We start from the raw sequence: 12857 nt of genomic DNA, 5'->3' as shown, positions 1-12857 counted from the left end.
AACGTGTGTCAACGATCGCGTAATGTGCCTACAACTTATGGCCAGCATTATGCGGAACGTGCGATTCATCCGCTGGCATACGTCGAAAAATTTCAAGCATGGAAAATTTGTCTAACAGCACGGCGTACTACGACGTATGCCAGCATACTACGAAAGAAAGCCAGCGTACTACGACGTATGCCAGCGTGCTCGTAACGTATACAAACTTACCCATAACGTATTCGACGTGCCAGCGTTTTAGCCAAATTTTTCATTCGTCAACATAGCTGGCTAAATCCTCAAGGTGTGACAGGGCCTTTAGCTGCGGTAAGATGTTTTTTACCCATGTCCTTCACAAACCAGCTGTTCAGCCCCCTCCCGTGTACACCACGGGTACCTCGCTCGTCTATTATATAATGATAAGGTCCTTGTGCTGAAAATAACAGCTTGAACAACACAGGTAAAAAAAAAACACAACAAAAGACAAATTAAAAACAAAGCCAAAAGGTTTGGCCTCACCCACCAGCTTTCCTCCAGCAAACAAAGCCATCTTGGTGGAATTGGAGTGCAGACAGATCTGATGTTCCCCTGGGGTATGTGAAGTGAATGTAAAACGACCTTCAGAGCTGTACTGCTTCGACAAGAGAGGCTGCACACAACAATGGGATACAAAAAGGTGCCAATGAGAGGACATGTTGTGCTGTTGAAGCAAATAACATGCAAACATACACAACTAGGCAAGAGTGGAGTTTTCCACTTTAACAAATTTAAATTGCCTTTTATACAACGGAACGCTTTACAAATCCTTCCATTTATAAAGCAACAGTGTCGTGAGCCAAAAAGCCTCCGAACATCCTAAATATAATCCCGTATGACAAATTACTGAACAATCCGTCAAATAAAATTTTAAAATCTAATGAACTGGGATGATTTGCCCATAGCTTCACAATTTCACTCTCAAAAATGTATTCTCAGAATACTTCATTATAATATACTGGCAGAGTAACCGCCCAACCGGCCATCTTGTTCAAAGCATGCAACACATTCCTCTGAAACATACCTTTATTTGGGCGGTGTATAGGCAACTGACAGCTCTGTATTAGGTAAAAATAATAATAATAATAACAACCCATAAAGTTACGTGCATGAAGCAAAAACATACCTACTGCTCGCAATTCAAAATATTTCACTGCACTGGAAAACGTGGGGACAGGAACACTGTGCAGGAAACCCTCCAATATTGCAGGTTCTACCCCTCCAATATTGCAGGTTCTACGGTCGCAGGTTTCTACCAGTCGTGGGCAACTTATTGTGTTCCGATTCTGTTATCGCAGGATTTCATTTCGACCGATCTCGGTTTTTGACCTGAGACGAGTCATCGTTTGCGTCTCATGCCTGAACGAGTACTTCCCATTACGAGCCTTGTGGTGTTTCTCCCACACCGTTTTTAATTGAGCCCAAATGTAAAAGTGATGGATAAAGTTAGTTGTACCAAAAAGCAGAGAAAGGTTATGACATTTGGTGAAAAGATGGAGTTGTTAGAGAGGTTGGTTTGAGGAGAAAATGCGGAATCTGTACGAGCTGCTATTATGGGGTCAATGATTGTAGGTACAACATTCCCCATTGTACTCTTCCGCATTCCTCAACCTTCATTTTTCCTTCAAACCTCATTCCCAAACGTTTATTTTCCAACCCCGTATTCAAACCAGATAACTCAGATTATAAATAAATAGACTCCTCCCATGCTCTTCCAGCCGAAGAAAGTTGCATAAAGAAACCATGAAAAGCTACACAAGGTAAGCCCTTTGCTGTTTCAAACTCTACCCAAGTTTCTCTACAGCTGCAAAAACAGACATTCACAAACAGTACATACGAGAATCCCAATGCTACATTTACTCCTCAGTTTCATTATTTTACCAGGTAAGCGCTCAGGGTTATTGCCCCTATTATAAAAATGATTGTATTGCTTCTGAATGTATTACTGCCGTGCCTTTAGTCAAACACACTAAAAAATCATTTGGTCTCTCGTCGAGTAAATTTGGGTTGTTCTGATCGCTATTAGAATTGAACACGTCCGTTAAAGGACAGATCGGATTTGGGCGATTCACACTCAGAACGAGGCCATGCTACTCAGTCGCGATTCGAAAATGGGCGTATGGCACCAATCAGTGTCACGTATCGACTTTCTCTGTTAGTCCACTCGGTACGGTGTCATGGAGAGGCCCGTAATCCAACCCTGAACGGCAATCAGTCGGCCGCCGCGACCACTTTAACACGGTTTGAGCCGGGAAACTGGACAAACCGCACAGGTCTGCACATTCATGCAACGGGAGCCGGCGATGTTTTCCAATCACATGGTGGATATGGCAATTGCCACGAAGAGGTACCACGAACATCACACCCACACACACGAATAGTGCAAATGGGGAGTGTGGGGTGTCTGCAAGCCTGCTGGATGGTTGCGCATGTGCGGTGTTCGAGTCCTGCAACGCGCTGTCCGGATTTGTAACCAGGCCGGCGGCACTAGTCGGAGTAGTGGAGATGGTGCGGCTGTCTCATGAGCTGTGCTTTGGCTTGCCGTGTGGTTGAAGTTGCTCGGATCAGGCATGGAGAAGGGGGAGGGCGAGTGAGAGCTGCTGGTGTCCGCAGCACAGACGTGCACGGTGGAAGTCGAACCACCAGTTGGCAATGTGTGTTCCTCAGTGCAAGCCAAGCTGAAACCAAGGTTGGATCTATCAACCAACACATCCAAAAACGGTAACGCGTTTGACGATCCCAGCTCCGTGGTAAACTTCAACGCTGGATGGAGGGTGTTGAGCCATGCCTGGAAATTGTCACATGCCATCCGAGACTCAAACAAAGCAAAAATGTCATCAACATACCGATAGTATACGATGGGGGAAAATAAATTAAATTAAATTAAATTTAAAAAAAATAAAATAAAATAAAAATAAAAATAAAAATAAATCGACCCCTTGCCGACCAGTCAATTTCTGCATTTCGTGATAGCTTCTGCATTTCATGATAGCTTCTGCATTTCGTTTTTGGATGTGTTGGTTGATAGATCCAACCTTGGTTTCACAACATCCGTCTACCGGAAGCCGACTTTCACAGGGCAGTGTACTCGGTGGGACTCCTACAGCTCCTCGAGAAACAAAATTGCCTTGATCAATATCCTGGTTCACAGAGCACAGAGGATTTGTTCACCTTGTAATCTTCCTGCTGAAATTGACAAAATCATGAATATAAATCGGTGAGCATGGTTATCCTGAGTATATAGTTAAGAGATACATACACAAGTTTCTAAACACCAGAAAAGATCGGAAGATTGGTCCGGACAAATGTCCAGTCTACATCAGGATGCCATGGAAAGGGCAATCATCACGAAGGTTTGAAGTACAAATCAAACAAATTGTTGTGGAAATGGGCCCTAAGTGAGTTATTAATTATAGGATTAGCCCAGATCCCCCCTTAAATGCATGTTTAGCCAGGTTGTTTGGTAATCGGACATTACATGTGTGTCGGGAGGCGTAACAGGCTGTCCGATGTTCATACAGTGGTGGTGTACAGAGAGGCGCCTTCTTCCTGCCACCCTCTTAACCAGCCCCCCACCCGGCGCCCTGACAGTCAGTCAACAAGACGTGCTGGCAACCCATTGGCGGAGAGCTGCTGCAATCTCAAACGATGGACCAATAACGGGTCCCCAGAGGAGGTCTGGAAAAGGCCTGCCCCGAAAGGCAAGAGGAACGGCTTAGTGAGTCTGGGATCTGCTTCGTGAGGAGTGACTCGACGAGCTGTTCCTCCTCGGCCATGGATCCAGTCTGCAGGTCATCCACAGGTTCATCCTGAATCCAACCACGGAGCCTCTGACTGTCCTTACTACCTGCACGGCTCGATGACGTTTTTTCATCCCATCGATACACCTGGAGAGTCCAACACCCAGATTAGGCCTAGTCTGGTGTACCAGCCAGGCCTGGATTCACATAATGGACCTTGTGGGGAACCAGCTGGAACACACCGGATCTTTAGCTCTTGTGCCGTCGACCTTACAAGGGGCTGGACGCGCCGAGGCTGGAGCGTGAGCGGTGCCGACAAAAGGACGTCGTCGCCGCCTTCTTGTCACGCGGCATGCGCGAGCGATGCCGATAGGAGTACGAGTACCATTTTGCCACGCTGCATGCTCGAGCTGGGTGCTCGAATCCGACACCATCGGCTTGTCACGAGCCGCATTCGTGCCTTCGACACTTTTCCTCTCGTCCATGAGGCACCACCAAGTACTCCGTGTCTTGTCTGCATGTTGTCCAGGCCTAAGGTATATTTTGCGAGGGCTCCCTTCAAAACCCGTATCCGTAGCTCCCGAGGTAAGAGCGGGTTGCAGATGAATGATAACGTTCGTGAATGCTTTGCTTGTGTCGTGTTCCCTGATGTGTCCCCAAAAAATCTGGCTGATTCATGCGAAAGTTGCCGCCTTGAATTTATTCATGCCGCGCTGAAGAACAATCGCTCGATTTGTATTTAAAACCAAAACGGGCCACGGACTGGCAGACTTCTCTCGGTCTCTGATCAAACCCAGTCTGTAGCCGGGGTCTATATCCCCAACTGGTAAGGCCCAAGTGTACTTTGGTATCGTGATCTGAGGCACGTGACCCGAGACCTGTGCCGAACTAGCCGGCGTTATAACCCCAGACACGGCGGTGCAGTTAAGTGCCGCCGAATCTATAACAATACAGTGTCCAACACGTTTCTGGCTGTGCAACCCCGAGTAATCTTTACCTCTCGCCATTTGCTGACGTCAGTCAACAAGGATGTGCTACCTACCTCACAAACCAGCAATGTTATTTATGAGTTTAAGTGCCGATGTGAAGCTCGGTATGTGAGCCGCACAACACTAAGATTGGCCGATCGGATCAAACAACACGTCCCCTTGGTGATTCGAAGAAAGATTGTGAAGGTTAGAACACAACCAGTGTGAGCATGTAGAAATATCCAGCAACCACCGGCCATTGTATCTGCTTCAGCTGCCATTGCACAACACCTGGTTGCCAACCCTATCTGTGCAGACCAGTACAATGCAGATATGTTCAGGATATTGAGCCGAGGTTGGAGCTCATTTCATTTAACTATGTTGGAAGCAACCTTCATCCTCACCACCGATCCAATATTATGTCAACAAAAGGAATTTGTACGATCTGTGTGTCTCTTTCACCATGGAAAGATCAAGGGAAGTACGGTAACAAATGGTGAATGGACCTGAGGGGAAATCCATCCCCCCTCTCGCCAGGATGTGGTTGCAAACGTCAATCATCGACGAACTCTGCTCCAGCCAATGGGAGCTCGAGGTGAAGATGATGAGCCGACCAATGGGCATTCGGATTAACCGTGACGTCATTACGGTTGAACCAATCAGTGTCGACCTTATTGAGACTTGAGTTTAGATACATATGTGTATGTGTATATATATATATATATAGGGGAGAACAAGTATTTGATACACTGCCGATTTTGCAGGTTTTCCCACTTACAAAGCACGTAGAGGTCTGTAATTTTTTATCATAGGTACACTTCAACTGTGAAAGACGGAATCTAAAACAAAAATCCTGAAAATCCCATTGTTTGATTTTTAAATAATTAATTTGCATTTTATTGCATGAAATAAGTATTTGATCACCTTCCAACCAGTAAGAATTCCGGCTCTCACAGACCTGTTAGTTTTGTCTTGAAGAAGCCCTCCCATTCTCCACTCATTACCTGTATTAACTGCACCTGTTTGAACTCGTTATCTGCATAAAAGACAGCTGTCCACACTCAATCAATCAGACTCCAACTTCTCCACAATGGGCAAGACCAGAGAGCTGTCTAAGGACATCAGGGACAAAATTGTAGACTTGCACAAGGCTGGGATGGGCTACAGGACAATAGGCAAGCAGCTTGGTGAGAAGGCAACAACTGTTGGCGTATTTATTAGAAAATGCAAGAAGTTCAAGATAACAGTCAATCTTCCTCGGTCTGGGGCTTCATGCAAAATCTCACCTTGTGGAGCCTCAATGATCATGAGAAAGGTAAGGGATCAGCCCAGAACGACACGACAGGACCTGGTCAATGACCTGAAGAGAGCTGGGACCACAGTATCAAAGAAAACCATAAGCAACACACTACGCCATCATGGATTAAAATCCTGCAGCGCACGCAAGGTCCCTCTGGTCAAGCCACCGCATGAAGTTTGCCAATGACCATCTGGATGATCCAGAGGAGGAATGGGAGAAGGTCATGTGGTCTGATGAGACCAAAATAGAGCTTTTTGGTTGAAACTCCACTCGCCGAGTTTGGAGGAAGAAGAAGGATGAGTACAACCCCAAGAACACCATCCCAACCGTGAAGCATGGAGGTGGAAACATCATTCTTTGGGGATGCTTTTCTGCAAAGGGGACAGGACGACTGCACCATATTGAGGGGAGGATGGATGGGGCCATGTATCACGAGATCTTGGCCAACAACCTCCTTCCCTCAACAAGAGCATTGAAGATGGGGCGTGGCTGGGTCTTCCAGCATGACAACGACCCGACACACACAGGAGTGGAGTGGCTCCGTAAGGAGCATCTCAAGGTCCTGGAGTGGCCTCGCCAGTCTCCACACCTGAATCCCATAGAAAATCTTTGGAGGGAGCTGAAAGTCTGTGTTGCCCAGCTACAGCCCCGAAACCTGAGGGATCTGGAGAAGATCTGTATGGAGGAGTGTGCCAAAATCCCTGCTGCAGTCTGTGCAAACCTGGTTAAGAACTACAGGAAACGTCTGATCTCTGTAATTGCAAACAAAGGTTTCTGTACCAAATATTAAGTTCTGTTTTTCTGATGTATCAAATACTTATTTCATGCAATAAAATGCAAATTAATTGTTTAAAAATCATACAATGTGATTTTCAAGATTTTTGTTTTAGATTCCGTCTTTCACAGTTGAAGTGTGCCTATGATAAAAAATTGCAGACCTCTACGTGCTTTGTAAGTGGGAAAACCTGCAAAATCGGCAGTGTATCAAATACTTGTTCTCCCCACTGTGTGTGTATATACATGTACAATCGGGTGGTCCAAAAAAGTCGAAAAAAATAGAATGTTGCTCCACAAGCTTAAAATTATTCTAATATGATCCAATAATGCGCATGAATTTTTTTAGCTGGATCGGAGGTGATTTGGAGGTCGCTCCATATGACGACTTTGTCTCATGACTTGAATAAATTAGGGTATGGTCAGGTACGATTACGGGTACTTCTGGATGTCCGAGGTGGAAATGGAGTGCATTTTCGAACTCTATGGGGTCGATTTACTCTAAGAAATGACTGCACAGACATTGAATTCACGACCATTTCGAAAATATGACCGAAAACAAGATTTATCATTACTGGAGTTGAGTCACTAATCCTACTCATTTCGATATTTTCTAATCTACAATTAATTTGTCGTCCGTCTAAACATTTCTTCGAGTAAATCGACCCCACCGAGTTCGAAAATGCAGTCCTTTTTCACCTAGGAAGTTCAGAAGTGTACGGATTCGCATCTCACCATACCCTAATTTAACATAATAATAACTAAATAAATAACTAACATATTTTTCGTGAATCATTGAATCTCAAACACTGGATGTTGGGCCGGCGAGAAATAAGTTCAGGTGGGAGTGGAGACGATAGTGGTATTTGGTAAATGAGACGAAATAGTCTAATAGTTTGTAATTCCATTGATTGAAAAATTAGGGTATGGTGAGATGCGAATCCGTACACTTCTGAACTTATGTTTGTGATATTATGATATGAATAATAATAATAATAATAATAATAATAATAACTGGAAGAGCACTCAGTTCCACACATACCTCCGCCACGTAATGCTTGATCCACGAGAATATAACGGGCCCAATGCATGCTTGAAATATCATGCAAGCTATACAGTACTATATCATTTTGGCCCTATCTCTCAATGGTGAAGAATCACTGAAAAAATTCTAAAAGTTGGATCCGGATCTTCACCAAAATATAATCAGTTCGTTGTCATCACACACCCAACCTGTCCACAAAATTTCATTGGCTGTGACTGACACTGGCACACACAACCACCTTTTAGCAATAGGTGCATAAATCAAAGTATACCGTAATTCCTCTTGTGGCCCTGGAACACTCGTGCGTGCTCAATTTGTACTCGGGTTGAGCTTTATATTTTTTGCAAGTGGTTATTTGTAGAGGAGATGTTTTTCATTCATTATCAATACAAGATCAAGGCTCATAAAAGAGCGAGGTGACTGATGGTAAAAAAAGGGGGGGGGGAAATCGACAAGAGGTCACTGTGGGGCAGAAGGTAGACACAACTAATGGAATGAAGGAGGGAGAGAGCGAGAGAGAGCGAGAGAGAGCGAAGAAAAAAAAAAGAAGAAGAAAAAAAAAAAAACCACAGCAACCTGCACACTTAAGGTTTGGCTTTGGGTGAGGTTGGGGGCTGAATGAGGTAAGGATGGACGATGACATGACAAAACGTTATTGTGGGTAAGGATGGGGAGTGACGTGAGATTGGTGTGAACTCTGATCTACATGCTTGAAATCCTAAAGAAAAGATTGGGATTGAGTAATCCATGGAAGGCAGTTGCATAAACGAAATAAATGAGGAACAAGAGAGTTGAAGAGTATAGTAATTCTGGATATTGGGAACTTCACTCGAAAGGAGGGTTCGGGGGGGGGGGTTATTGTATGAACATGCACATCCTGGAGTTGTTGTGGAAGGTCAGATAGCTGAGAGCGAGCGAGATTGGTTCCAATAAATAAAAAGCAGAGGCCACCTCCCAGCCTGCGACGTGAGAGTAACAGGCAGAGTGCTTCGAGCTCATCACAGGAGATAGGAGGGGAAAAGAAAGTTTCATGTTTGGAATCGTACCCATGGAGAGACGTGACAAAAAGGATCCGATTATGGTACGGAAAAAGGTACATTTGTGGTGAGTTTAGGCAAAATGTAAAAGTTTGACAAAAGACATTGCTTTGCTTGAGAAGGTGTTATTACCTCCACCACCAAAGGTCAGGTTATCATGGATTTACGCAATTCTTCATCATTGAGAGACAGGACCAAAAATGATATACATATAACATGGTATTTCAAAACATCGTGGAGAAGTTGTGACAAAACGATGTGGACGATTTTGGGTAGGTGACAAGAACATGCCGATTCGATTTTGGAGATCCGGATGCAAATCCGGCCTGCCAGTGGGATACAAAAGGTAGTGTTCAGCCTGGTGGAGGTATGCACGCCGAGTGCCGTTCTAGTTTGTTGTTGTTAAATGGTTTGGTTTTTGTCACACCTTTTACTTCACTTGCACACATTTTGCCAACCTCGGAAGGATGACAGGCAGTCAACCCCACCTGGTATTAATTCAACAGCCAAATGGGATTTGAACTCAGGATGCCAAGATCCCAAGCCCACCACATGAACCATTAAGCCAACACCAAACATATATTTATATTGATATTCACACACACTCACACACGACATGGCCAAAAGTATGTGCACACCTGCTCATCTAACATGTCATTCCCAAATCATGGCCATTAATATGGAGTTGGTCCCCCCTTTGCTGCTAGAACAGGCTCCACTCTTCTGGGAAGGCTTTCCACGAGATGTTGGAACATTCCTGCGGGGATTTGCTTTCATTCAGACACAAGAGCATTAGTGAGGTTGGGCACTGATGGTGGGCGATTAGGTCTGGCTCGCAGTCGGCATTCCAATTCATCCCAAAGGTGTTCGATGGGGTTGAGGTCAGGACTCTGTGTAGGCCAGTCAAGTTCTTCCACACCAATCTTGACAAACCATTTCAGTGTTGACCTTGCATTGTGCATGGGGGCATTGTCATGTTGAAACAGGAAAGGGCCTTCCCCAAACTGTTGCCACCAAGTTGGAAGCACAAAATCGTCTAGAATGTCATTGTCTGCCGTGGCATTAAGATTTCCCTTCACTGGAACTAAGGGGCCTAGCCCGAACCATGAAAAACAGCCCCAGACCATTATTCCTCCTTCACGAACCTTTACAGGTGGCACTCTGCATTCGGGCAGGTAGCGTTCTCCTGGCATCCGCCAAACCCAGAGGCAGTTTGGAACTTGGTAGTGAGTGGTGCAACCGACAACAGAAGATTTTTCCGTGCGACACGCTTCAGCACTCGGCGGTCCCGTTCTGTGAGGTTGTGTGGCCTACTACTTCATGGCTGGGCTGTTGTCGCTCAGAGATGTTTCCACTTCACAATAACAGCACTTCCAGGTGATCGAAGCAGCTCCAGCAGGGCAGAAATTAGATGAACTGACTTGTTGGAAAGGTGGCATCCTATGACGGTGCCAGGTCGCGTCACCGAGCTCTTCAGTACGGCCCATTCTCCTGCCAATGTTTGTCTATGGGGATTGCATGGCGGTGTGCTTGAGATTATGCACCTGTCAGCAAGAGGTGTGGCTCAAACAGTGGAATCCACTCGTTGTGTGTGTGTGTGTGTGTGTGTGTGTATAAATACACACCAGAATAATTTTAAAATATGTATTTTACCTTTCCTTCTGGCTCCTTGACTTCAACATGCATGCCAAGGCCAGGGGTAGAGGGCAGGAATTCCTGCTTGTGTTTATCCCACAGCTGAATCTTGTAGTTACCTGGAGGAATGGAACAGCAAACAAGTGAATCAAGACATCATTAGGATAACAGCAAATGCTAATCAACTAAATTTGACTCTGACAAAGAGACAAATACTATATGGTAATCATCAGTTTAAGGTCAAACGGAACCACCGATTCGGATTTTGGGCTCATTTGCCCTCATCGGGATGACATACCGATACATATCAGACACGTATACCAACCAACAGGTTAGTACAGGTTTACATGCTACTTGTAGCAAGTCACGGATCTAATCTGGCTTGACATGACAAGGGAGAGAGAGGAGAGGGGTGGGATTGGATCAGTACGTAACACCTTCGAGCTCGACCGGTACGCAACACCTTCGAGCTCGACCGGTACACAACACGTTTGAGTTTGACCGGAACGTAACACCGAGGTCGACTGGTATGTAACACGTTTGAGTTTGACCGGTATGTAACACGTTGGAGTTTGACCGGTACGTAACACGTTGGAGTTTGACCGGTATGTAACACGTTGGAGTTTGACCGGTATGTAACACGTTGGAGTTTGACCGGTATGTAACACGTTGGAGTTTGACCGGTATGCAACACGTTGGAGTTTGACCGGTATGTAACACGTTGGCGTTTGACCGGTATGTAACACGTTGGCGTTTGACCGGTATGTAACACGTTGGCGTTTGACCGGTATGTAACACGTTGGCGTTTGACCGGTATGTAACACGTTGGAGTTTGACCGGTATGTAACACGTTGGAGTTTGACCGGTATGTAACACGTTGGAGTTTGACCGGTATGTAACACGTTGGAGTTTGACCGGTATGTAACACGTTGGCGTTTGACCGGTATGTAACACGTTGGAGTTTGACCGGTATGCAACACGTTGGAGTTTGACCGGTATGTAACACGTTGGAGTTTGACCGGTATGTAACACGTTGGAGTTTGACCGGTATGTAACACAGTCGGTCCTTCTGTTTAAAGAGCTGTGTCCCATTCCCTTCGGGTACTGTCGCGAGTGTTCATGTGTTTCCAACACAAAGGTCGCGACGTGAACAAATGTTAAAAGCAAAACAAACTCGTCCTGTAAGCTCGACCCAAGGCCGAACATGACCACATCGTGATCCGGGACACCTCGTGCGTCACAACGTTGTGTAAAGCGACATTACCTATCACCATGGTGTCGTCTGGGATCTCCTCGATAAAACATTTCTTCTCTGTCTCGCCAATGTGGAAGTACAGAGCCGCCGAAAGCTGAAAGCTGAACACCAAGCACAGGAAGCAGGACACCGTGAATCGCTTCATCGTCGCACTGGCAGACATGGCGGGCCGCAAAGCTCAACGCGCACGCGCACGCCCTCAGTGTGCCACGTCAGGACTCGTCCTGCCGACCACACGGAGCGCGCGCTGAATGTAACGTCGTCGTCGTCGTCGTCGTCTTCTTCTTCTTCTTCTTCTTCTTCTTCTTCTTCTTCTACTTCTACTTCTACTACTTCTTCTTCTTCTTCTTCTTCTTCTTCTTCTACTTCTACTTCTACTTCTACTTCTACTTCTTCTTCTTCTTCTTCTTCTTCTTCTTCTTCTACTTCTACTTCTACTTCTTCTTCTTCTTCTTCTTCTTCTTCTTCTTCTTCTTCTTCTTCTACTTCTACTTCTACTTCTACTTCTACTTCTACTTCTTCTTCTTCTTCTACTTCTACTTCTTCTTCTTCTTCTTCTTCTTCTTCTTCTTCTTCTTCTTCCTCTTCTTCTTCTTCTTCTTCTTCCTCTTCTTCTTCTTCTTCTTCTTTTTCTTCTTCTCATTAGGAAACCACACAAGGAACTTTGACGAAGGAGGCCTTTTGGCCCATCATGCCTGTGCTGAATCAACACCACGTGAATCATTTTATCGATTTATCTCACGGGGATGTGGGGGGAGGACATCACCAGGGTGAAGTGAACGGTGTGATGGAGGGGGAGCGCGTGGTAGAATGACGGGCCACAGCCACAGCCTCCCTAAAGAGGTGACGGCACAAACACGACATCGGTTTGGACTTGAGTTCGACGGGTATCTCGACGCTTTGGGGATAGAGGGGTACACGGACATTGGCAGGACTGGTAGGAATGAGTATGTGGTTCGTCATCCTGACCCCCCCCCACCGCTCATCCTCGCCCCGGTGTACCTTCAGCTCGGTGTGTGATTCCTACTCCTGAACTCGCCATCTCTTTTTTTGCGGCCAACATTAAAGGAAAGCCTTTTAATGAGGAC

At 45.6% G+C, this 12857-nt stretch overlaps 1 protein-coding gene across 1 annotated transcript in view; it reads right to left on the bottom strand.

Annotated features, from left to right (window-relative positions):
* TMED4 (transmembrane p24 trafficking protein 4) overlaps positions 1–12056 on the bottom strand; it is a 37939-nt gene extending 25883 nt beyond the window's left edge. The window contains exons 1-3 of the mRNA XM_085870721.1: positions 11779–12056; positions 10533–10633; positions 503–628 (exon numbers count right to left, since the gene is read on the bottom strand). Coding sequence (XP_085726847.1) covers positions 503–628; positions 10533–10633; positions 11779–11932 — 381 coding nt within the window. The 5' untranslated portion in view covers positions 11933–12056. The remainder of the gene's footprint in view (positions 1–502; positions 629–10532; positions 10634–11778) is intronic.
* Between the last annotated feature and the right edge of the window lie 801 nt (positions 12057–12857).

This window comes from Eptatretus burgeri, chromosome 1 (genome assembly GCF_056783735.1).
Source record: "Eptatretus burgeri isolate ZD-2024b chromosome 1, Ebu_testis_v1, whole genome shotgun sequence".
Taxonomy (NCBI): Eukaryota; Metazoa; Chordata; class Myxini; order Myxiniformes; family Myxinidae; genus Eptatretus; species Eptatretus burgeri.
This window is presented reverse-complemented; position numbering and strand designations above follow the sequence as displayed.